Raw genomic sequence first — 25,776 nt, 5'->3', positions numbered from 1 at the left:
ATTAGAGAAAGCAGTATTCTCATTGATTAACAAGATATCTCTTATTGCGTCCAATGGCGAGAGCCATAATACGAAAATTACGTTTTGACCAATGAGTGTTTTGTATGTGATAATTAAAAAATACAGAATTTTTGGACTTAAAAACTTTTGCATTCTATAACCAATCAATGCATTCAAAAAATTTTTGTACAACAACAAATAAATCTTATATACGATTTACATTCTAAACAATTTTATTATAAACGAAAGTTCTTGAAAATCAAAAAGATTGATACAAAATTGTTATTACGATTTGTAATTTGTAATCATTAAATATGCCAATAGCTTTAATCTAATTAATTCTAAATTCTATTATAAATCGTTCATTTTTATATTTAAAAAATTTGAATCGATAAATTGTGATAGGAAAACTGTTATATTATTTTCATACTCATAAATAATATCTTTGGCAATAATTTTATTTTCGCAAATATATATTAATAAAGTATATCACATAAGTAAACATGTATACAGCATTATATATTATATAGTTTATAAACATTTATAATTATTCATAATTATTTATAATTTCAGAGAATATAATTAACATTATTTTAGGATATAATTATTTTATTATATAAATACTGTTTAAATTTTACTTATATTAATTTCACATTTTGTTAGAAGATAAAATTTGATATATAATCAGAATAATTAAATAATTTAATATATTAAATATAAAAGATGAAAGATATAAAAAGATGAAAGAGAGAAAAAGTTTTAACATTTGCACACACATAAATACACGCAAATATACATTACATATGTATATGCGAATATATATATGTGCGTATATTTTAATTCTAATTGTATCGATTGCAAAAATCAAATTAGAAAGCTCTCATGTACAATCCAACTGTTATAAAGGAATCATAGTCAAATTATTTAGAAATTTATCAAGTATCGCTATGTATTATTAATTGAATCCGATGAAAAATTTGAAGTGTCGATAAGAAGTTCTTCGTTTATGTCCTGCTGCTTTTCTTCCGGTTCATATTCTTCAATGTCCTCACTCGAATCCGTTAACGTTTGCGGCCCGATAGATTTGTATTGAAATGCGGAATGTGATAAGTCGACTTCAACAGGGAATAATGTTACTGTCGATAATAAATCTCGTGTGTTAGCATAATATTTGGCTAGACCTGCCGCAAATTTATGCAATTGCCATACAACATCCTGAACATGTTTATTATCTAACAGCTCAAGTTTGACTAGTACGTCTGAGCGAAGCTTTGCGAATCTCGCGCGAGCTTCTTGTCGACATCTCAATACCAGGCGATATTCATAATTACCCGTTTCTACGCGATAAAGAGGTTCTTGCAGAGCGGCGCAGCTCTGTTCCTCGTCATCTAGTTCTTTTACTTTCAAACAATAGGACAAATATTCAAATTTGGCGTCAGCATATTTGCTAATAGTTAACCGTGTATCTGGTATAGCTTTGTTAAGATATGTTCCTAAATCACTCAGTATTGGTTTCAGAGTTTTTAGCATTATCACTCCATATTTCTCCATTTGCCTATGTTGCTCTCCGAATTGCCTGAAGGCTTCACTAGCACGTGGTTGCGGTTCTCGCACTCCTATGGCAGCAAAGGCATCACCAAATACTAAAAAGAAATAATTGAATAAGTAAATAATATAATTCTCTGTAGTTTTCTTGGCAATAATTACTTGAAATCTTTATACCTTTATAAATTTGTGTCAAATCATAAAAAGCATGTAATGTAGCTTTAGCGTGCATAACAAGACCTCTATAGAAATTTTCTGTACGTTTTAACATCATTAGTCTTTGGACAAGAGCATCGTTACAAAGAATAGCTCGTGACAATCCAAGTGCATCAGCTGTGGTACTACCCATTCCTTCAACTAATCTATGCTTTACCTATGAATCCAGAAAAATACAATTATACATTTTTTGTGAAATCTGTATCATACAACATAATCATATTTATGTACCTTTTTAAGAGCAATGTCAAGTGTACGGCCTTGTTTTGGATCAGCATGTAACTTATTATAATTAATACTAACTTGCGAATCACAAGATTGTATCATTTTTGCAACTTCCACTTTAGTTTTACCCCTTACTGATGCCCCATTCACTGCAACAACTTCATCGCCTGCTTGAAGAGTACCGTCCAAAGCAACAGGTGTATTGTCAAAAATTTGTACAATATAAAGACATGGGCAAAGTGGTGCACCACCGCCAATGCTTATACCAATTAAATTACTGGCATCTTTCTGTATTACAACATTTCCAGATGTAATAGTCATGCCCCTGAAATTTAAACAAACGTCTAATGTGAAAATGAATTCTTAAATAGATATGCAGAATATTGTGTCTTTTAGAACAAGAAATTGTAAAACATATTATAAAAAATATAGTATAAAAAATGTTTAAAAAATTTAAATAAAAATTTTAAATATGTAATAATCCATACATATAACATTCCTACAAATATAACTTTCCTATAAAAATCATTTAAAAACTTACTTGATATATTAGATATTATCTAGTTATTATTAATTTCAAATAAAAACTATTCTATTTTATTCATTATCTATATATGTAATAAATATATATATATATATATACACACACACACACAATTAAAAATGCATATAAATAATTAAAATAATAAAAATTATATAAACAAGGTAACAATTTGTTTAGAAGCTACTTGAAAAAGTACAAGACTTCTCTTACCTATTTTTTTATTATTAAATATAATAAATATTTTATTAACAAAAATAAATAGTTACATAACTTGAAAAACTTACAAGTTGGATTGCCGCTGTATATAATGATCTTGTGCAACCAGTTCTATATCTGGCCTGGGTCCGAATAAGCAATAGTGTAAAAGATAGATAGAAATTTGGCACAAAAAGAGAAACATATAAAGCAAAAAATAGAAAAAAAATCAATAAATATAATAGTGCATACATGCGATCTTCCATCATAGACAGTTGATACATTTCGATGCTAGCCGATGGTACGGTGGTCAGAGCAATACAAGTTTTATCCAGAGTTGATCCATTCAAACTTTGAAGTATGCTACTATTTTGTAAATATAATTGTTGAGCTGAATTGTTTGTTAAACTGTTCCACCGCACCGTGGCATTCAGACATGCATTTTACAATCAAAAGAAAGCACATTAAAACTGTAATAAAGCAAAACAAATATATCATAATAATAATTAATTATCATAATTTTCTACATAACTAACATTTTATCTTCTTCAAAAAAGAAATCATCTTCAAAATCCATGCCCAAGCCAGTCATGTTAACACCTAAAATATTATTAATCGTTATTAGTATTATTTTTTATGCTACTGTTTTATATTGTATTTTATATGTATTCAATATAAAAGTAATATCAAATATATTAGAAATATAAATTATTAATAAAAATTGTGTTAATGGAACAAGAAAATCGATATCATTTTTGCATATAATAATTTTAATATTTAAGTAAAATACCAAAATTAATAATGATTAATGATTAAAACACGATATTGATCTAGTTTTCATCGAAACCTTTAATTCGGATTTACTTCAGTACAAATCGAATTTTCACTAATTGTAAGAGTAGAAAGAAAAACAAAGTTAGAGGTTAATATTTCAGTAGAGCCAACTTAATTTTTCCATGTGTATGTAAATAAAATAATTTTCGACATAATCTTTAAAGAATTAGTACAAGCTAGAAACCTTAGAATAATAAGGGAGTCGTTTATCTTTCTTGGCATTCAATATAACTGAGTTCTCGTTTTAATGATCTTTAGTGAATAACATGGGCGATCTGGCTTGTTCTTTTTAGTTGAACTTCTTGCACGTTCATCTTTTTTCTTTCCTTTTCCAACATAAATAGAAATTTTATTCAAATTTAAATTTTATTCAAGTAGTATATGCTTGATTGCTCACGTTGCTAATTAGTCGATCAAAAATTAAATTTTTTGAGGGTCACTCTCACCAACTTCGATTAATTAAATCGGCCGATTATTTCATTGAAATTGACCGATCGTATTTGTTAAATTTGTGGATAAATTGCAATTGGTCAAGTTCAATAGAATAATCGGATTAACCGAAATTGATGAAAGTATTAATCAATACGGTAGGTATTTTCAATGTAATTAAACGGGACGCTCTCGGTTTTTTTTTTTTTTTTTTTTAAAGTAAATTCTAATAAAAACTATTATTGTCTAGAGTCTTTTTAATATCTTGTGTCTACGATGCTAGAAATCAGTCCGAGATCTCGGGTGGAAAGAGAATTGACCAATTATGTTTGAATAATTCGGTCAATTAATCAATGCGATTGGTCAATTCTCTTTCCATCCGAAATCTCGAATCGATTTCTAGCGTCGTGGACAGAAGGTCTTAGGGTCTTTCATATGCCACTAACCAGTACACGTTGGCAACATGATTAGATTTGTCACTATTTCATATTACGCTATTCCGTTCACTGATTTCCTGTTCCTTTCTTATCCTTTACTCTGGATTGCAGACGTGGTTTCCTCGTGATCAAGATTCATCTGCGTTTTTTCATTAAAGTTCTTAGAAACATTTGTAAAAATGCCTCCTAAATTTGATCCAAATGAAATTAAAAAAGGTATTTATATTTTTTCATATAGTTGAAGTTAAAACTTATAATTTTAGTAACTTGGAAAACGTGCTAAAAATTTTTATTTTTTGATTAGTATATTTGCGATGTGTTGGTGGTGAGGTAGGAGCTACTTCATCTCTTGCCCCTAAAATTGGTCCTCTTGGATTGGTAAGTCTATAAAGTATTCAATTTATACAGAAAATTGTTTCTGTTCATTTGTGTGAAAAGATGTAATAGCTCATTTACAACATTCCCATTAAAATAATATAAAAAAATATATAGAAAGGCATTGTATATTTGTATTATTTAATAAACGATATTCATATTTTAGTCTCCAAAAAAAGTTGGCGATGACATTGCTAAAGCTACTAGTGATTGGAAAGGTCTTAAAATCACAGTTCAACTGACTATTCAAAACAGACAAGCTACGATTTCAGTTGTGCCATCTGCTGCTTCTTTGATAATTAAAGCTCTCAAAGAGCCACCCAGAGATCGTAAAAGGCAAAAGAACATCAAGCATAGTGGTAATCTAACATTTGATGACATTGTTTCCATTGCCCGTGCTATGAGGTCAAGATCGATGTCTCGAACACTCAGTGGTACTGTCAAAGAAATCTTGGGTACATGTCAATCAGTAGGATGTACCGTGGAAAGTAGACCACCTCATGACCTTATAGATGACATTAATGCTGGAGAATTAGAAGTTCCAGAAGAATAATTGTTGGTAGGTATAGAGCTCTTAGTTTGCTCTTTTCATTCTTGATACAACAGAGATGTTTTGACAATCTAACTGTGATTATTGATATAATCTTGAAATTAGTTATTTGTGACATAACATGTAATGTCATCATAATGAAAAGAGTTGACTTTGAGCTCTTGGTAGGGGTTGGCATCCCATCCACCTGCTTAGCACTAACTTCATTAAAGTGTTATGTGCTAGCAGGCATCTTGCCATTGAGGAGACAACCTCAATAAAAAAATCATGATGTAATTTCTAAGACAAAACATGCGTTTTACTGAATAGTTTGTTTCTTGTTTTTACAGATTCTATAAAGAGAAAATAAAAACATTTTAAAACAGAATAAAATGTGTTGTAAATTTTTTGTGTTGATTAATTATATATATATATTATATATTTTTTAAATATACTTTTATTTTTTTTTAAATTACATAAGTAAATTGAACTTAAGCATGATTGAAGCACTATGAAATACTTCGAAGGTTTTTAAATAGTTCTCGTTAAATGTATGATAGAGCATACAATAATTAATTTTTTAAAAATATTTTATAGAAATTTCCATTGGAAAAATTGATATATGCAAATTTTATTTATGAATTTAAAGATCTCCGTAAAATTATATAAGACCGTAAATTATATTTTAATCCATCATCTCTTATCTCTGCATAAGATCAAAATGTGTGGATATAAAAGTTTTAAAATTTTAAAGAGGACATTTAATAGCATAATTAATTTGTTGGATAGCTATTTAAAAATTGTATAAAAATTACTGTCATTTTTAAGAGAACTAATTATTCCATATAAAAAATATAAAAATATTAAATACAAATCATCAATTAAAAAAAAGATTTTATCTATAAAGAAAATTAAACTATAATTATTTTTAAATTTGAACTTTATCACCAGCATTTATGAATCAATATATTTACATACAACAAATATTACATTATATGTTAATATAATTTATAATAATTATTCTTTTTACTCTTTTATGTATATGCATATTCGTTATTGAAATGTATTATACTAAAATGCATATATGGGACTTGTATTTTAATTATTAAAATTATGTAAAAATTCACAAAAAGATATTTGGAAGAATTGGTAACGCAGACTTTGGGAAATGAGAGCCATTCTTATACCAATTATAGATAGAAACGATAACAATAAAATAGAATATTTCATATTCAATAAATTTATAAGTTTTTTAATTTTCTTAATTATTGGCCCAGTACATGACCTCTTCCCCAATTATGTCCACCAAATATATTTCTGCCTTGTGCATTTTGTTCTGCTGGTCTATAAATAGGTGCGCTTCCAAATGATCGAATTCCACCTCTTTGGGGTGGAAAATAACTTTCAAGTATCTTAGGTGTATTAAGTAATTCTGGACCACCAAGTTCTTGAGGATACTTGAATTTTAAGAAAACATATAAGTGTCCTACTAAAATTCCAAACAATTCCATCATTCCACCACCGGAGATGATCAAGTTAAATCCAAACAAAACCCAAGGCAGATACATAGCTTTAAATTGTGTACCTAACAACAGATTAATTCATGTAAGTTGATGAAAAACATTCTAAATTTTTAATAACTATAAATCAAGATGCCTCAACAGATCTTGGAAGATATACAAAATACTATATTATATATAAATGCAAGATATTGATAAGAAAAGAAATGAATAGCATACCAAACCAGAAGTTTACAATGGCATCTTTATTTAGTTGACACCAGACATACAACACGCTGAGCACCATAGGATCCATGAGCAGAGGAAAGTCGCCGATAAGCCCAATGATAACACAACATATCCAATTAAATAAGAGGAGGAAGCAATAATCCGCGGGCTTCCCATCATACTCTCCTCGTTCTAATCTTAACGAGTAATTGTACAAGAAATAGCAATTGATCAGGAAATGAAAGCCAGTGCCTTGACTGAGAGGATAATAGAAGACGCATGTTACTGCCCGCCAGATTTCGAAATTATTAAAAAATCGATCGGGCCACAACACTAATAAATGCGGGCTCAGAAGTCCAAATCTGCCGACTAACGTCAAAACCGCGGTGCATAATAACCAATATCTCGTGAATATCGGTAAGGAATTGAACCAGTCTCTCACATCTGACATTTTACACAGTCTCTATGCAGTTCTTGTGCTGCTACACAATTAATCGCGAATCACGGTTAACAATCGCGAAATAATGACGTGTGAGTATACTGCCAAAGTACATCCACGTCTAAGTCTTTTTCAGGTTACGTGTACGTACAGCATAGGCGTTCAGGTTATACCACGTAAAACAACATACACACACATATACATCTCATCACACTATCCACACATCATCATATACACATCAATCTTGTTCAGACTCGTATTTTTACTCTTTTATTTTATTGCACATCTTATTTGTTAGACAATTATCTTTCCAGTGACTTCTAATCTATGGCTTGTTGTGGTCTAGTTCAAGCCATTTTTTAAATAGAAAACATATGTATATACATATACACACATAAATACAGAATGAGATAGCTAGTGTTCTTTTATAGATGAATTGTTAAATTGTTTGGTTTTAAAGAAGATATAAAAGTAATTAAGATGATCTTTGTTCAGTCTAGGCTGGTGGTCGAAAATCACATTTTTTTTTAAAGAAAGTTGTATAATTTTTTAACAAATTGATTTTTGTTGATATTCTATATAAGAGAATAAAAGTGTTATTTCATTTCAATCAAGACATTCATGTTCTATTCTGATATATTTTCTAACATAAAATATAATTAGAAAAATTTATACAAAAAACTGTTTCCCTTCTTTTATTAAATGATATAATAATTACAGAATTATTAATCACAATTTTATTCTTATTATAATTTGCACACATTCATATTATTCATAATAATAACGCAACTTGTACAAAAAAATGAATCTCAGGAAAAAAATAACTATTCTAAGTATAAGACTACATATAGAGTTTGTGCAAAAATAAATTATTAAATATCATTGCACCATTGATTTTGAATTTCAATTGTATATGATTGAATATATTCTGTGATATTACAAAATATACAATCATAGATGACTTTTTCTCTATAATAGTCTCATTAAGAACTTTTTTTTGAGGAACTTATGTTCTCTGTATTGGAATTAAATATTTTTCATACATTTTATAACTAAAATAGATTAAGGAATCTTGAATAACTTTCAAAAATTATTAATCGTCTTGTGCAATACAGATTCTTCAGTTTTAAATAATGTATAAATATATTGATATACAAATATCAATATATAATTTAGTCATCAAAACCAGCTGATTTTTTTGTTTTCCTTTGTCTTGGACTTTGCTTCGGCGTTCTTGGAGATTTATCTGCAAAGCACAATTTAAGCACAATTTATTTTTGTATTCTAAACCTTTATATAACGTCTTTTACCATAATAATATAAAATTAATAAAGAAATTTGTAACTATATTATTTATAATATCAATTATTACGTATCACATAATATCTATAATATCAAGTAAAATTCAACGGCAATTTATTACTGATAAAAAAAAATATCTAACACACAAATATCTTGTGCTTAAAATGAATCTGATTAACTCTCAAAAAATTATTTAAAATATCAAGTTATAACAAGATGAAATTTCGGAACTTTTTATAGTTTTATAAGTCACAATTATATAAAGTTAATGATTAAAACAATTATAACGATTCTGATTTTAATTTAACATAAGCAGATATTTATTACTTTCTAATTATTCTATTACTTACTAATTCTGTTAAGAGTTTCTTTTGGTAACCAATCATAATCTACATTGTTAGGATTAGAAGTGCCCATTTCTACAGGTGCTTTACGAGTGGTAGAAGAACGCGACTTGCGTCCCAAAGATGATAACAATTGTTGTCCTCCTACAAGAGTCAATATGACACATGCTGCAAGGAATATGTAAAGGAAAATGGTTTCTCCATCAAGACCATCTTCTATCTCTATAATCTGTATAGTTTCATTAAAGACCGCTTCATTGTAAGAAATTCCATTCTGTAAAAAAATATAATATATTAATATACTTATGAATATACAGAATATGTATATATTCTATTATATATACATTTTACTTTATATATGTTCTTCTTTCTTCCAAGTCATAAATTAAAAAAATTTTTTTTAATGCTTTATAATAACATATATAATATCATACGTACTGCATCTTTATAATTCAAGTTAACATTTAAACCAAATGGTCTTCCAGCAAAACTTTCAGATGGTATAAAGGAATAAGCTAAAGTAGCTTCATGTTTGGGTTTCACAACTTTATTAAATGTAAATGTAGAGAAATTTTGAATATAAAAATTGAAATCCATTGCATAGCGGAAAGAAGCATCAAGTGATTCCAATACAAAATCATTTTCACCCTTGTTTGTAAAACCCACAAGAAATTCTACTATATTTCCAGCAGGCAATTCTGTCAAATTCATAATATGTATTTTAATATCATGAAATAATATTATATGTTTTAATCTCAGTATTGAAATATTCAATAAAAATACCAAGGGTAGATAGCGTATTGTGAACAGGTTTCGTAAAAAGTATCGTTGTATCAGCGTCAGCTGAAGCATTACTTGTATCTTCCTCTATTTCTTCTTCAGTTATTATACTACCTTCTTCTCCTTCTACATCAACAATATCATCAATATTCTCATCTTCTTGAGCATATACATATCCTGCAAATTTAAATGACAAATCTATCAATATAAGAAATCTATCAAATATCACTATACTTATATAGAATGTTCAAGGAGGAAAGTTTAATTTTTTTGAAAAATGATAATATTGATTATTCTTAAAAAAAGTATATATAAACATGTCCTAACCAAAATAACTTCTGAGATAGAACTATTTAGATGTTAAAAAATTATTAATAAGAAATATTATATATTGTTTTCAATTTTATTGTTCAAGTGATAAATTTGATAGACTTCACTAATATATTTTCAAAAATTCCACTGTCAATATCAATTCTAAGAAATGTCGAAATAATCCTAGACGAGAGCGACATGTGATGTTTTCACATAAGATGCACCAACATTAATGGATTTTTAAAAAAATATAAAATTAAAAATAATATGTAGTATCTTTTACTAATTTTTAATATTTAAATAGCTCCATTTAAATAGCTCTTTAGAAAACCATTTAAAATAGATTTTTTTTTTTAGAAAATAACCAATACCACAGCTTCTCAAAATATTAACTTTTTTTCTTAGAACATCTTGCATACTAAAGTATTTTTAAGTGACTGAAATAAATAATACATTATACATGATAAACTCTATATATAGTAACAAAAATTATAAAATATTTTTCAAAACATTCAAAATTATTATTTAAAATCTATCATCAAAATAAATAAATATATTTAGACTTATAAAAATAAATATAAATTTAAATTAGAACGTAAACTTTTTCATTATAAATTTTACTCCATTCATGACAAGTGTTTTTTAGTATTCTTCATATACACATTCAAAAATTAACATAATAAAAGTTGAAAATTTCAAAACATAAGAAAATTTCACTTAATCGTATGAATTATCTGTTTAAAAATATTCGAATAAATCATTACAGAATGGGAAAACTAAAAGCTCAAGTTAAAAGTTAATTCATATTTCATAAGAAATATGCGTTTATAAGAAATATCCTTATGCATACACCGTGAAATGTGTTAAGGCGAATAAATAAATTGTATTACCTCCGTTTTTTGCAAGTACAAATGCCGAAATAATCGTAAATAGAAAAATGTTAAAGTTCCTCATCTTAATCAACTACTTGATTGGCACTCTTCTGTTAAGAACACTGATTAATTCGATCTCAACATCCACTCGCGACGATTGTGCCAAACTTACGGTACTCCGACATAACGTACAACTATCGTTACCACGCACCACTGCATGCTACGTGGAAGTTCAGCATGGTAGTCTGCGGTAGTCGTCACTTCAGCAACGTGGAACGTGAATTTATCGCGGCATATGGTGCGGCGCGTGGTAATAATGGTCCAGTTTTCATCAATATTTTAATCGAACTTTCTTCTTCGCGCATGCGCATTAATGCGGCAAAGAGTAGCAGAATGCTAAAGCCCGGAACTACGGTCGGTATTCATAGTCAGTTCTTAGTCCCGGTCGGGTGACATCCGTTTGACCACGTCCCGATTGATCATTAGCCACTTACAGGGGCTGGCTCCTAGAATTTTTCCACTGTTCAAGCACTGTGAGTGGTCAATCAGGACGTGGTCAAACGGGTGTCACCCCTTCGACTATTCGTTCATTCGTCCATTTTTTTATGGCTTAAGGATTGATTTATAGAGGCCGTAATCTGTTAACTTACGTCATAATTGTAAAAAATTAACCAATCATAGTCGATTATTCTTCTATAATTCGATTGTGATTGATCAATCTTTTACGGTTAGGCATAAGTTAATAGATTACGACCTCCATAAGTATCGGTCCACAAAAAATGATTTAAGCTTTAAGACGTAAGAAATTGATCAATTATAATCGAATATGAAAAGAATAATCGACTGATTGGTCAATTTCTTACGGCTTAAAGATTAAATACTTATTGTGGACCGATATTAAAGCGGTGTCTACAATGAGACTTTAAGACTTAAGAAATTGGCCAATCACAATGCTTCGACCTTTAATCGTAATCTAGTCTGCGTTCGAAAACATACTGAATGTTAAAGGATAAAATAAAGGTGCCTTTTTATGCTGACGCTCGACGTTCGTTTTTAGCGTCAAACTAGATCACGTGATCAAAATAATCATTCAGATTTTATTATTCTGTGTTAATTTTAATCACGTGATCTAATTTAACGTTAAAAACAAGCGTCAGCATGAAAAGGCATCTTGATTTATAGGGGCACGGATAATATTTCCGAACGCAACCCTGATACAGGCTTTATGATAAGTTTTATGATCTAAATATTCTTATGTCCATGATGCAATTCTTATGTTCATGACGCAATTAGTTATGTTATCTTGACAATGATTGTTTACGCTGTTTGGCCTGTGTCAGTTCATTTACAAACTAAAGGCAAGCAAAAAGAAAAGAAGATTATTTTGTATGATACCAACTAATACAGAAATGTCGTTCTTCGATTATTTTCGAAATTTCTTCGGTATAAAACGTCACACTGAGCCTAGTACAAATGGGTAAGTTTGGATGTGGTAGAAAAAAAAGATGTTTTTAAATGTTCTGTGCAAGATATTTTAGATGTTTAAAGAATCGATCTCATGATAATTGTAATTTTGGAAAATTTTTATAATATTTATATATTAAAAATTACAAAATATACATATTCATTTCTTAAAATATACTTGTTTATATTACACAATAGTTTGGATATCTATCCATTAACTTTAACAATTGATAATTGTGTCCATTGTAATATAAATAATATAATTAAGAAAGTGGGATCAGCTGTATCTAATTATAACATAGTCAAATGGTTCTCCTATCAAGTTGTCAATGATCCTGAAACATTGTTCAAAATCGGTAATTTTTATTAAATTCCAAATATAGTTTACCACGAAAATATACAACTTTTTAGATCAATAATATAATGCAAAACTTATTTTAATGAAAATATAATGATATCAGAATATACTATTATATACAATATATAATGATATCAAATATACTATTATATTATATGTAAAATAACAATATTGTATTATTTTAAATTATAGTATATATTTATAGTATATAATTATAGTATATATTAACACATTTCAGATTTGGTGATCATGATTTATACCGAGGAAATTTTCGTAATCCAATTTGGCAAAGTGATGAAGATGATGATGATGATGAGGATATGAATAATTTTTGGTAAAGAAAAAGATATATTTCAAATAAAAAAGGATATTCAAAAATATTTCAATAAATTTCAATTTTTTTTTTCTTTCCAGGTATCCTAACTTACCTTTTAACAACCCAATTTTTAGCAACCCATTTGAAATGTTATTTCAAACACAGATGGACAACATGTTAAGAAATTTTGTTAAGGAATTCAACATGAATGTTAAGGAATTCAACAATATTTTTTCTCGTATGTTTATTCAATATAAAATTTATAGTTTATTATAATTATTTATAAATGTATATTTTCTATACTCCATTTTAAATGAAGTATATATAATTTTAAACCTTAATTATCAAAAACTATTACTAAATTAATCTAAAAGAATTAATATTATCTAAAAAAAACTATTTTTATAGAATGTGAATCCATGGAGTTACCATTTATTGAAAAATATGACAATTTACGAGACAAGATGTTGAAATTGGGGTCTGATAAATTTGGCATTGTAGATGTACCAGTTGAATCCAAAGTAGATACAGATTTAGATGGAAAGTAAATATGAACTGCATAATACAATTCTTTGATTTTTCTCAAATATTCGATCAAATTATGATTAATGTATGTGATAATAATTTGTTCTACTTATTCTAGGATTTCTAAAGAAGAATTTTCAAAAATGTGGAACAAAGGAAATGTAGAAACAATAAAACCTTCCGTACCAAATATTTTTGGAAAGTCTTTTAGAAAAGAAATTATACGTAGACCTGATGGAACTATAGAAAAAAAGCGAATGATCAGAGATACTGAAGGTAATGAAGAGACAATTATTTCAAAACAGATAGGCGATAAGAAACATGTTATTACTATAAAAAAGGATAAAAATGGAATTGAAACAAAATCTGAGGATTTCATTAACATGGATGAAAGTAAGTATAATAATTGGAAAAGAATATGTGCTCTCTAAATAAGAGATATTCATTAATTATTTGTTATTAATTGACATAATGTCAGTTTCTTTTTCCTTGATATTAAGCATCAAAATTTAAGGGATTCTTTTATACATGTTTATGTAATCTCAAATTTAAAAAGAATCTTGAAAAAACTTGAAAGAATATGAAACTTTTTTTAATTTTATGAATTATAGGTGAACTGAAAGATTTTATTCAAAAGAGGGAAGTTCCTATACAAGATAGTCACGATTCAACTTCGAATCATTTTCCATGGGAGAAGTTTTTCGGTCCCAATCCGAAATTGTAGTAAAAAGTAAAATATAGATAAAAGTTATAGTTGATATATCTCTAAGGCTATATTAAAATATGCCTTCTGTATGTATAATAAATAAATCCAATAAATAGAATCAAAGATTGAAGTACTTCTTATTTTTTTTTTATCATAATTTTCTTTATTTGATGAAATATACATACATATATACACATATACACATATATATGAACATATATATGTATATATATTTTTAATATATACATTCACGTTTAATAAAATTTATGCAAACAAAATATTTTTTAAGTTATATAACTGGATCATCTTGCTTAAAAATATAAAATTCCTAGAAATAAATGTCTTTCTGTTAAAGATTTAATTTATTTTGTATTATATAAATGTCTGATTTTGATCATATAATACCATATGTCGTTTTTTTCGCATGAATTTTAAATTATATTGATTTTAAAGATCTATTAAAGTATATAAAATAATAAAATAATAAAATATTAAAGTATATAATATGAAAGAAGATTTATAATTTTCATTGTATTCGTATATATAATTAGAACTTGCTTATACGTTATAGCAATAGTAGTAAATAAATCATGTTAAATTAGATCGTAACATTAAATCATATAAACTTTTTTAACAAAGACAAATTAATTAAAAGACATTATATATTATAAAGAAACATTAAATTGTACATTTTTATTTACTTTCTTAATATGTATTTATATTATTGTTAATTTTATTATAAATTTCATATTTTCTATGCAATATCTATGATTAAGTTAAAAATGTCAATAAAATATGAAATACATTGGAATAAATTATAATAGAGCAATATAGATTGTTACATTATTTGCATATAATTTACGACATTTCATACAAATTTTTGGAATAATATATCTATAAACATCTTTAATTATTTGCAACTTTTACAATGTTAATTATAGCTGCCTCCAATAAATTGTGGCACTACATTAAATTTTGCTTGTTTCAACCACTAATCATACATAAATGTAGTGTACCTACCACATTAATTATTAATATGTTTACCATTATTCTTGGCCAAATCCTTCAGTTTCTTCGATTGCGTAATTCAGTTTTTCTACTAATTGGTCATAACTTTTGTAAGGTGGCAAATCTAATCTATTGAAACAGGTATGTGATCGCGGTAGCCAGGTATCTTTTCCAAATTTCTCTATACAAAATCTTTGTGGTCCATTGCTTCCTGTATGACAATGTAATATAATTCAAATCTATTTATTATTAAAAATGTCAACAATTTTCTTAATTATACTAGTTTTATATATATATAAATTAATAATCTATTTTCTCATTAAATTCATTTATAAAATAGAATAAACATTTTCAAAAATAAAAAAACTAATTCTACTTCGTCGTAACTTACCCATTAATTCAGCAAATCCACCAACAGGTACACGACAAGTACCAGTTACAAATTGCAACAATCTAGCTCTCTTTTCGCTATCTGTTCTCGTTACAAACTAAAATATAAACAGCATACATTTGAATATAATGTTGGAATTATGATAAGTGATATAATAAAATTATCATACCTGCCAGAACCATAAGATTTGTTTACTGTTACGAGTATAATGTCTATAAATAGTATTGCGTTGCCAATCTTCAACATCTATTTCTTGCATACCGCAAAGCATAAGCTCCAATTCACGTTCATCAAAATATTTGAGCCATTCAAGTGGGACAACTGAATTGAAGCCTTCTAAAAATGCTTTCGTTTGTTCCTCTATACCTCTTGTCATTCTCCACTCTGTCATCAACCTATTGAATGATCAGGATTCAAAAATTATCTCTTACTCATGTATACATATAAATATATCTTTCTTCTTTTATAACTATATGTCTAATAGCGAATTTGGTTTACTGCACTACAACGGATTAGTGTACATCAAAGACTGCTACATATGAAATATCTAAATGTAATAGCCTAATATTACTTCTTTGAAAATGAAATTATTAACTCGTATTCAGCTAAATAATACAAATTCATTATTGACTATTTATATAATCATTTTGAAATGTTTATGTATTTTTACATTTCAATAATTTCATCTATATCAGCGTTTAGTATACTAACCCGGTATAGTGCAGTAAACTGAAATTACAATTGTTTTTGTTAAAAAAAAAAATATACCTGATGTATTCTTCTTTATTGTCTTCACCTACTCTAACTTTATCACCACCTTCTTTTAACTCATGATGTATTACTTGACCGAGGATCTCAAAATCCACACTATAAAATAATTCTAGGCCACATTCATCGATGTTATTTTCTTTTATCCATACAAGGGATTTGTAGAACTCCGGATCGATAGATTCTATATCCTTCATTACTAATTTTTTATTCAACATGCGTTTATAAAATGGCATTGTAAATCCACTATATATAAATCGACCATGATAAAGAGCCTGTTGAAATTAAAAAAAAAAAAAGAAATAGGAATTTGTACTTAATTTTCTTCATATAAATGTAGAAAAACGTAGAAAAAAGAAACATACCATTGCAATAAATCTTCCTATAAATTTGAAATACTGCAAATGGTCAGGATTAACATATGATGCTGGATTTATTTGTAAACTATAATTGCTTTTATTGGCATACTCGAATAGGCAATACATCGGATTTAAGACTTCATGACTCAATAAGAAAAACCATTCCCTGCAAATTAAAACCATTTAATTTTTCCACCATATCAAACAATCATTCAAAACATTTTTCCACCATATCAACAAATATATACATTCTTTTATTATGTTTGTAAGTCATACCTAGATACACCTCCATAGTCTAGACCTTCCTCTCCTTTAAATATTATATATAATCGCCGTCGCAACGCAAAAGCTTCCGCGTTCATTATTTGATGATAAGAATCTTCAAATAATGTCTGCCGACTAACACTAATCTTGATATGGTTAGGCAGCGCATTAGTCTGGCATAAGAATCGGAACTGAGACAACTTCCATCGGAACGATCTTTCGTATGCCCTTGGGACACGATATACACCTTTTGGTCTGTATGAGAAAAATAAAATACATAATTTTTATTATGTATTATACGCGTGCAGCTGGACGCAATATATTTGATACTGACCCTTTGGGTGCACCAGGTCTTGGATCCTGAAATGTTGTTGTACGAGTGTTATGATCTACAAAATATCGAACCCCGTCTTCCGTTAACCGTATTTCCCAGCCATCTGGTAACGGTGGTTCGTCCATTCCAGTTTCTTGACCTTGCGTTCGAGGATCCTCCCATTGCGTAGTCCGGTTCTTATGATTTACATAATAAACTCTTCCTTCCGGTTGTTTTCGTTTTTCCCAACCAGCCGGTAATGGTCCTAGAGCATCATCATCGTCAGCTGTAGATGTTGATGGAGCAGCAGACATTTGACCACTGTGAATCTATGGTAATAATATAAATTTTATGGTACAAATTTTACGAAATCTATTTTAATATTTTTTCTTATATTCAAATAACTCAAAAAATTATATATATATATATATATATATATATATATATATATATATATATATATGTATAATTTCTCTCTTCATAATTCAATCAATTTGATTACCTGAGGATAAAGAAATCTTTGATTGCCTTGTTGAACGACATATTGTCTTTCACCTTGCCAATGTTGGAAATGTTGTAATCTTTCTGTACTTGGCCTTTGCCATGTGGTGCTTCTTGTATTATGATCAACGTAATAAATTCTACCTCTTGGATCTCGACGAACTTCCCATCCAGGAGGTAACGGCTGAGGCCTTTCCCAAGACGTGCTTCGGGTATTGTGATCGACGTAATATCTGAGCATCAGAAAAAAATACAAGATAGAGATAAAAGTTAATTTTGCGAAATTTAGGTATGTATCGCGACAGATTACCTTCTTCCATACAAATCGTATCTCATTTCCCAACCTGGCGGCAAAGGTTCCTCGGAATGATTGATATCTTCAGTAAGTAATACAGAAGATCCCGATTGCGTCACAGACTGTCCAGGCATGGATGCAGCAATTGATTGACTTGGTAATGAAGTCGCATTCTGCGGAACTCGTGGCATGCCGGAGCGAGGATCTGGTAACGTGGAGGACATATGTTCTACAATGGGAATTGTTCGTCCGTCAGTGAGAGGAATCACTGTTGATTGTTCTGATCGGAGAACCACAGCACGACCGTCCGTCAGAGAAACAGTTGTGTTTTGTTGACTACGTGAAACTCCACGTAAATCTGTAAGTGGCGCTGCACTTATTGATTGTTCCGCTCGTGGAGTTCGCAAATCCTCCTGCAGACGAACGCTAGTAGATTGTTCTGGCTGTCTTATCACGCGCAAATCTTCATTAACACGAACACTTGTGGACTGCTCGGGCTGTCTCATTCCTCGTAAATCTTCAGTTACACGAATGTTTGTAGATTGTTCCGAATGTTGTCTCGTCGTGCGTTGATCCTCATTGGTCATACTCATTCGTCGAATATTCGTAGATTGATCTGCTTGTCTCGGTCCACGTAAATCATCTGTTAAAAGAATATTCGATGATTGTTCTGATCGTGTCATTATGTGATCGTCTGGAAGAGCCGCAGCAATTGGTTGTTCTACTCGCACGGTACTAATAGCACCGCCACACATGTCCACGTGTGATGATACATTCGCATCCGTTTGAGAAGCACTGGGACTGTCCACATTAGGAAGCATCGATTGATCTTGTCGCGATATTCCACGGACATCCGCGCATATCTGCTGTCCGGATATCATCAAAGAAGATTGTTCCACTATTGATCGCGATGGACGTGAATCCGTCTTGACCATTGCCGGTTGATCCACGTTGCTGTAATTGCTCCAAGTATATGCTCGCCCCTCCGATGAATTGGACGACATCGACGATTGTTCTTTAACAGTCGATCTACCTGCGAAAGTTCGTATGTCTGTCGCATGCTTGTTTCCTGGTGACATTATAGATTTGTCCGCCATTGGAATAGCGTGCCCATTCACCGAACTACACGCGGGAAGGTGCATACTAGGACTACTTTTGACATTAGGATTACTTGATGTTGGAAGCAGTAGACCATCTGTATTTGAGATCGTGGTAGAAATGTTTTTGTTGCTGTTTGCTTGATGGTTTCCACCATTATAATTGGGGCTAAGGCGAATATTTGTCAGATGATATACCGATGGTGCAAGATTCTCTGAGCTATGTAATCTCATACGTGCACGAACTCCACCGTTGAGAATACTTCGGTTATTGATTGCATCATTTGTGGCACCTAATACAATTTAATATGTAATAAAGAAAAAAAAAATAAATATTCTTGACAAATATTTTCAAGTAACATATATTTAATATTTTTAGTTTGAACAAATTACTGTTATAAATATAACATTAAATAATCTTCAAATTTGATATGCATTAATTATAACATTTTTCTTACCATCAGATTGTATTTGGCAAGATGGTTCACTAGTATCATTCACTGGTATTTCATTAGTGGTATCGATTCTAAGTCCATCAAATACAGTAATCAATTCACCAACTTTGCACAGTTGGGAATCATGTTTACTCTCACTCATTAAATCAAATGTTAATTCTAAATTTTCTAGTTTTCCATTATAATGTGATAAGACTTGAAATAAGTTTATCCGTTTCTCTCCTATTAATGTGTCTTTGCGAAATGTGCTATGATCAAGTAATCGAAAATGTAACTGTGAATATGGCGTAACAAGTATAGTAAATTCTTCGTTCCATTTTGGTTGATACGTGGACTTTGACACTTCCGTTTTACGAGGACTTTTATCATCAACTGAGAACTCTATATATGGATTAGGCTTTAAAAAAGTTGAACTTCTCAGTATTGCTGCTTCAACTAAAATAAGTAAGTATCATTATTAGTATAAATAAAACAATAATTTAACTCTAATTATCCTATCTTTATATAGTTTATAAAAATAGCTCTAAACCATTTTTAAGACAAAAATATTAAATAGTTATTATAAAATATCAGATTTTTTTTTAATAATAAATAGTAACAAATATATTATTTTACATATAGATAATTATTTACATATACATATCATTTAATTTTTTTATGTGAATTACATTTATGCAAGAATATTACACAGAACAAAATATTATAAAAAAAAGATTGTTATAAGTTAATCTATTTTATCAAACTGTTTTTATAATTAATCTAATTATTTCTATAATTAATAAATAGCATATTTGACTAACAATCAGTAAAAATTGATAATAAATATTAATCAAAAACAAGATTGAGATTAGATAAAAAAATCATTTGAAAAAAGATATCACATGATAGGAATAACTTTTAGAAGATAAAAAAACAATAATGTGATCGTAATACTAAAAAGTCTCCTATTTCCTTTCCACTTTCCTTTTTATTTTATGATTCTTTTAACATTTTAACTTTTAACATTTTTAATATTGTAATTTAATTATGACTCTTTAGATAAAACATTTATAATAAACAATTGTTATTTTATTTAATGTATACTCTTTGAATAATAATATACTCTTTGAAAATGTTTTATATTTTTAGAATTCCATATAACTTACTTGTAATACTTAATTGATGAAAACCAGGAGATGCTGCATCTTCCTCGCAATGAGACATTGTAAAAAATTTATTAGGATTTAAAGGGATTACTTTAAAGAATTCATAATTCTTTCATTGAGTTACTTTCTTGCAATATCTGCAATATACAGAACCACATGTATAGGTTAACTTTTGAAATTACTTATAATATTCATATTGCAGTTATATAAGATGTGCTACATATATATACGTATAATAAGAATAACCAATGGATAATAATCAACAATAATCTCATAACAAAAGAATGAGAAAATTATTTAAAAAGAAATGTAAAAAATATCTCTGCATTAGTTTAAGGAATAATATAATCAGCGATGTAATTAAATAATACATCCGATTCAGTTCAATTGTGTTCTATTGAATCTATTAAATGCGAGTAGACAAGAGCAAAGAATATTTTTAAAAAGAATATTTTTAAAAATTCGTAGAATTTCTCAGTCACTGTGCGATCTATATGTAACAATGACTTTTTATTAAATATTATCTACGATTCGTTACTTAGCCAAATGTATGTAAATACAAAAAAGAAATTATCGTAAAGATTCACTGATCTATAATCTCACGGTGATCGAGGTGCTGTCACTCGACAAGATGCAAACTCATCTGTATGATTAAAGGGATAAATAATTGGTGACACTAGAAAATACAAACCAAAATTGATGTCTCCGATAGCTCACGATATCCCCAATAACGATCTGCCATCCATTACTTGCGCAATTAACAATCTTATCACGGTAAGAATAAGTGGAAATATTCGGGATTTGCGTTATCATCAAACTTCACTATCAGTCGGTCACCATCTTTCCATACGTCAAACGTAGAGTCTCTTTATGTGTCGTATGCACGAAAGCGCGATAAGCGACTGTGCATCACTGAATCACTGTTGCCAACAATTAATTTTTCATTTTCCTGTATGCTTTAATCCCGGTCTACAATAGGTGATTTAAGCCTTAAGTCATAAAATGGACGAATAGTCGAAGAATAGAAGAATAGTTGACTATGATTGATCAATTTCTTATGGCCTAAAGCTTAAATCACCTATTGTAGACCGGAATTTACTAAAGCCGATACTCATAATTAGTTTTATTATTATTATAGATTATTATTGTTATTATATTATTACGTTATTACCTAGATTATTTTTTTCGATTATATTTGTATGCATTTAACAGATAAAAATTTATATTAACTTTTTTGAACTATTAATTTTCTTTATTACTCTATTTTCAATGGAAACACTACTTAAAATTTGAAACACTACTTAAATTTTCTACACCAAAATAAAATCAAATGTAATACTTCAATGAGAGACTAGACTATCGTTTTCATAGATTTAGCTCTTATAATTATACATAGGCTGCGTTCAGCAGAGAAAGCAGATCAGTGAACGTTCAGTGATTCTTTATTATGATTGGTTTCTACATATGTATTGGTTCTACTTATATTTCAACGAAGATCTAAAGGCAAGGACCAATCATATTGAAAAATCACTGAGCGCTCACTGATCTGCTCTTTCTGCTGAACGCAGTCATATATTTTTTCTTAAAGTGAAACAAATATATATTTAATGTCTGGCGAAAGTGAGACAAAAAATTTTAGTATAGTTTAGTGTAGTGACAAAAGTAAGCCTCAGCTCAAGCCTATAGCTATGCTGTAATTTGTTTATGTATGTCTTCCTTTCGTGTCTGTTGTCATTGAATACATTTGGAAAAATATATAATTCAAATTGGGTTATATCTATGTTCAATTATCTGTAACGATTCCTTCCGATCTTCCGATTTCAAATTATGACGTGAGTATTATATGATAATATTTTAGCCTCAAAATATTTTTCACTATCCAAATATTTTCATAGTAAAATTCTATATTCTTTAGATATTGTTATGTTTTACTCAGACTTTTTATGTTTTATTTATTATACTATTTGACGTTTGATATTTAGTTCTTTTGTTATTTCCAGATAAAAGATACTAGTCTATGGAAGAATGAAAACTTGTGTATCAATTAGAGAATTTCTATTTCTGGGATAAGTGTTATTACTCTAATGCGAAATAATGAATAATCTTTCTGGACAATTCCGCAAGACAACATGGGATCCTATTCTCATAATTTCCCAAATAATTGCTGTGCAAACTATTTTGTATCTCTGCCTTGGACTCTGGATTTGGATTGTTGCATCATTATTGGGTTGGACAAAATCATTAGATTATGTCTTTCAATATAAAGAGATACATGTTCGTGATTTTGGAGGACAATTAGTTATCGTTATGTTTGTTTTAAATGCACTTGTAGGTGCATTTACATTATGGTGGCTAGTGCAAAGAACAAAATTATGCATGGATTTTGCATGTACAGCCCATTGGATTCATCTGATTTGTTGTTGGGTGTACAATGGAACTTATCCGACATCTTTTAGCTGGTGGTGTTTAAATCTTGTATCATTAAGTATAATGTGTGTCTGCGGAGAATTTCTATGTATGAGAACAGAACTGCAAGCGATACCTTTAAGTATGAACAGTCAAAAAACAGCCTTATGAGATGAGAATGCAGATAATATTTGTAAGATAAAAATCATAAAATTTAAATATTCAATAAATATATATACTATCGTTAATGTTAAATTTTCTGTTATAATAAAAATAAAAAGTTTGTTAAGACTTATTTAAATTTTTAATGTATTTACGAGATTTCTTTCATAGATAAATGCTATTTTAAAAATTAATATGAATACATATTTAAATATTTACTGCATATACTTGTAAAAAAAAGAACTATATATTTACTGCTTTTGATTAACTTGCATGTAATAAATTTAGATAAAAAAGAATAAATATATTGTTTGGAAGGAATATATTGATTTAATGGATTTTAACATTCAAGATTTAAATCCCTAAAATATGAAGTGATTCAATGTATTACAATCTTAAAAAAAGCAAAATATACACAGAATTATTTATAGTAAATTTTATTCAAAATTGCAGAATTAAAATATTGATTGTAATCTCTATAATTAAGAAACTTTGAATTTTACATTAAGCATATTTATACACATATATACATATAATTATATTAGAAAAATTTATAAAGAGTTAATGAATACAAATAAATTATAATTTTACTATTAAACATTATTTACTTAGATATAATTAAATAGTATTATATCAGTTTTATATATTTATTGCAACAAATGTTACATTCTAAAGTATACTTATAAATTAATAATTAATACAACTACTTGTACAGTGATCATTTAATGATGATTCTCCTTGTAAAAACGCAGACCACAGTAACCACAAGTATGATTGCCTGGTTTATCCTATCAAGAGAAAAGAAAATGTAAATCTATTTTCTAGAAATCAAATTTGTTTTATTATAATCTACTTATTTAAAATGTATAAATATAATTATTAATGAATCATAGAGAATTTAATAAATATACTTGATATACATGCACACACTATATAATAATATGTATATTAATACATTTACTGAATTATATATTTTGATTATATATATGCACACATTAACTCTTACCAGATTTATATAAACTTTAGGATGTCCAAGTGGGCCTCCACCACCATTACAAGCTACTATTCTATCTTTCTTTGGAGATGGTGGTACTTCGTCTATCAATTTGATTGCCCAATTTTTATTAACTTCCTTTGGTCTGTTTAAAAATCTTACTAATCGATAATCATCTTTTTCAAATATCTAATAAAATAGATATAATTGGCTCACAGATAAACCAAAAAATAATTTTTTTTATTAAAGAAATTATAAAGAATAAAGAAATTAATTTTTTAATAATAAAAACAAGTCTGATTTATTTATATATACAATTATATCCTAAAAAGAAAAACTATTTTTTGTAATCAATAAATAAATTATAAGGTACCGTTATAAATTATACATCAGAGATAAAGAGTCTGTGTGAATTCTTTTATTTAAATAAATAGTATAATTTACAATACTATATATAAAAAAACATTGTAATAAATGTCTTACCTGCCCAGTATGAGTAACTTGAGTGTCACCTTCGTCTACGGTTGCATATGTACGTTGATTTATCGCATTTACTAGAGACACTTCTCTTTTGTACAATTTGTTTAAAGAAGCATATAATCCATTAATTTTTTTGGTTGCCATAATTGATATATATTAATAATTATTAGTGGTTATTTTTCACATCCGTTAAATGATTTCGTAACCTTTTAAGAATCCAGGAAAACAATCTCTTATGATAGTAGTGTTGCAAGATTTGTGAGATAAATTCCATTCCTTTGTGCGCATGTGTGAATTTTTCATTAGGTTTGTCGCGTCGCTTGAATTCCCCAGAATTTTTTTTTTACATCTCAAACAAGAGGTTTGTTCTTTTCCTCTGCACTGGGACTGCACTGGCCTAGGATTCTGTACAATGTTCACCGACAACTCTCGGTGTTGTTAATTAACGATAGCCAATGGCAAGGACGATCTTGGAAAAAAAGCGCGGCTGTCATTGGCTATCGTTAGTTAACGATAGTTGTCGGTAAGCGAATACAGAACCGGTCCTGGAACTGGTGAGGACAGCATGGGTTTGTTCTTTTAGTTGAACTGGCTGCACTAGTTTAAACTTAAAGCCAGCAGCACACGATGCTTTTTTTCCTGCTGGTTTGCTAGCTGAATTTGC

The 25,776-nt window shown here is 28.7% G+C and overlaps 8 protein-coding genes across 18 annotated transcripts; 3 read left to right on the top strand and 5 right to left on the bottom strand.

Moving 5' to 3' along the window:
- Window positions 1-444: 444 nt before the first annotated feature.
- PICK1 (protein interacting with PRKCA 1) lies at window positions 445-3,930 on the bottom strand. Of its 8 annotated transcripts, none has more exons than XM_089074888.1 (6): window positions 3,744-3,930; window positions 3,262-3,325; window positions 2,815-2,868; window positions 1,993-2,311; window positions 1,723-1,918; window positions 445-1,643 (listed from the first exon to the last, which is right to left on the bottom strand). In XM_089074888.1, exons 2-6 carry the CDS (start codon window positions 3,315-3,317, stop codon window positions 946-948), a joined length of 1,323 nt encoding a protein of 440 aa, XP_088931014.1. In that variant the 5' UTR covers window positions 3,318-3,325; window positions 3,744-3,930; the 3' UTR covers window positions 445-945. The 8 variants fall into 8 exon arrangements, with proteins under 8 accessions (XP_088931014.1, XP_088931013.1, XP_088931012.1 ...); XM_089074887.1 differs by lacking the exon at window positions 3,744-3,930 and adding an exon at window positions 3,573-3,710; XM_089074886.1 differs by lacking the exon at window positions 3,744-3,930 and adding an exon at window positions 3,516-3,671.
- Window positions 3,931-4,472: 542 nt separating this feature from the next.
- RpL12 (ribosomal protein L12) lies at window positions 4,473-5,722 on the top strand. Of its 2 annotated transcripts, XM_011641207.3 has the most exons (4): window positions 4,473-4,641; window positions 4,730-4,803; window positions 4,967-5,359; window positions 5,680-5,722. In XM_011641207.3, the coding sequence occupies exons 1-3, from the start codon at window positions 4,605-4,607 to the stop codon at window positions 5,351-5,353; spliced, it is 498 nt and encodes a 165-aa protein (XP_011639509.1). In that variant the 5' UTR covers window positions 4,473-4,604; the 3' UTR covers window positions 5,354-5,359; window positions 5,680-5,722. The 2 variants fall into 2 exon arrangements, with proteins under 2 accessions (XP_011639509.1, XP_011639508.1); XM_011641206.2 differs by having other exon boundaries at window positions 4,967-5,722.
- A 529-nt stretch (window positions 5,723-6,251) lies between these two features.
- On the bottom strand, window positions 6,252-7,841 carry Der-1 (derlin 1). Its single transcript, XM_011641208.3, has 2 exons — window positions 7,069-7,841; window positions 6,252-6,914 (listed from the first exon to the last, which is right to left on the bottom strand). The coding sequence occupies exons 1-2, from the start codon at window positions 7,505-7,507 to the stop codon at window positions 6,595-6,597; spliced, it is 759 nt and encodes a 252-aa protein (XP_011639510.1). The 5' UTR covers window positions 7,508-7,841; the 3' UTR covers window positions 6,252-6,594.
- A 322-nt stretch (window positions 7,842-8,163) lies between these two features.
- l(1)G0320 (signal sequence receptor subunit 1 l(1)G0320) lies at window positions 8,164-11,431 on the bottom strand. The gene is made up of 5 exons (XM_011641209.3): window positions 11,124-11,431; window positions 9,925-10,098; window positions 9,580-9,839; window positions 9,148-9,415; window positions 8,164-8,741 (listed from the first exon to the last, which is right to left on the bottom strand). Exons 1-5 carry the CDS (start codon window positions 11,185-11,187, stop codon window positions 8,668-8,670), a joined length of 840 nt encoding a protein of 279 aa, XP_011639511.2. The 5' UTR covers window positions 11,188-11,431; the 3' UTR covers window positions 8,164-8,667.
- Window positions 11,432-12,291: 860 nt separating this feature from the next.
- LOC105428751 (uncharacterized) lies at window positions 12,292-14,604 on the top strand. Its single transcript, XM_011641210.3, has 6 exons — window positions 12,292-12,582; window positions 13,166-13,261; window positions 13,342-13,481; window positions 13,652-13,787; window positions 13,887-14,161; window positions 14,380-14,604. The coding sequence occupies exons 1-6, from the start codon at window positions 12,494-12,496 to the stop codon at window positions 14,490-14,492; spliced, it is 849 nt and encodes a 282-aa protein (XP_011639512.2). The 5' UTR covers window positions 12,292-12,493; the 3' UTR covers window positions 14,493-14,604.
- Window positions 14,605-14,608: 4 nt separating this feature from the next.
- On the bottom strand, window positions 14,609-21,957 carry Su(dx) (Suppressor of deltex). Its single transcript, XM_089074935.1, has 12 exons — window positions 21,762-21,957; window positions 21,071-21,207; window positions 19,929-20,360; window positions 18,389-19,763; window positions 18,080-18,311; window positions 17,599-17,906; window positions 17,277-17,519; window positions 17,007-17,166; window positions 16,642-16,916; window positions 16,043-16,268; window positions 15,874-15,970; window positions 14,609-15,693 (listed from the first exon to the last, which is right to left on the bottom strand). The coding sequence occupies exons 2-12, from the start codon at window positions 21,126-21,128 to the stop codon at window positions 15,521-15,523; spliced, it is 3,579 nt and encodes a 1,192-aa protein (XP_088931061.1). The 5' UTR covers window positions 21,129-21,207; window positions 21,762-21,957; the 3' UTR covers window positions 14,609-15,520.
- Window positions 21,958-22,575: 618 nt separating this feature from the next.
- On the top strand, window positions 22,576-23,959 carry Sys1 (Sys1 golgi trafficking protein). 3 transcript variants are annotated; one of them, XM_011641213.3, is made up of 3 exons: window positions 22,576-22,902; window positions 23,071-23,297; window positions 23,403-23,959. In XM_011641213.3, exons 2-3 carry the CDS (start codon window positions 23,165-23,167, stop codon window positions 23,645-23,647), a joined length of 378 nt encoding a protein of 125 aa, XP_011639515.1. In that variant the 5' UTR covers window positions 22,576-22,902; window positions 23,071-23,164; the 3' UTR covers window positions 23,648-23,959. The 3 variants fall into 3 exon arrangements, with proteins under 3 accessions (XP_011639515.1, XP_088931133.1, XP_011639514.1); XM_089075007.1 differs by having other exon boundaries at window positions 22,592-22,902; window positions 23,053-23,959; XM_011641212.3 differs by having other exon boundaries at window positions 22,600-22,902; window positions 23,071-23,959.
- Window positions 23,960-24,266: 307 nt separating this feature from the next.
- ND-13A (NADH dehydrogenase (ubiquinone) 13 kDa A subunit) lies at window positions 24,267-25,402 on the bottom strand. The gene is made up of 3 exons (XM_011641214.3): window positions 25,116-25,402; window positions 24,645-24,821; window positions 24,267-24,426 (listed from the first exon to the last, which is right to left on the bottom strand). Exons 1-3 carry the CDS (start codon window positions 25,254-25,256, stop codon window positions 24,361-24,363), a joined length of 384 nt encoding a protein of 127 aa, XP_011639516.1. The 5' UTR covers window positions 25,257-25,402; the 3' UTR covers window positions 24,267-24,360.
- Between the last annotated feature and the right edge of the window lie 374 nt (window positions 25,403-25,776).

The sequence above is a fragment of the Pogonomyrmex barbatus genome, unplaced genomic scaffold (assembly GCF_055798465.1).
Source record: "Pogonomyrmex barbatus isolate J1 unplaced genomic scaffold, ASM5579846v1 scaffold18, whole genome shotgun sequence".
Classification (NCBI taxonomy): domain Eukaryota; kingdom Metazoa; phylum Arthropoda; class Insecta; order Hymenoptera; family Formicidae; genus Pogonomyrmex; species Pogonomyrmex barbatus.
Note: the sequence above shows the minus strand (reverse complement) of the source record. Positions and strands in the feature narration are given on the sequence as shown.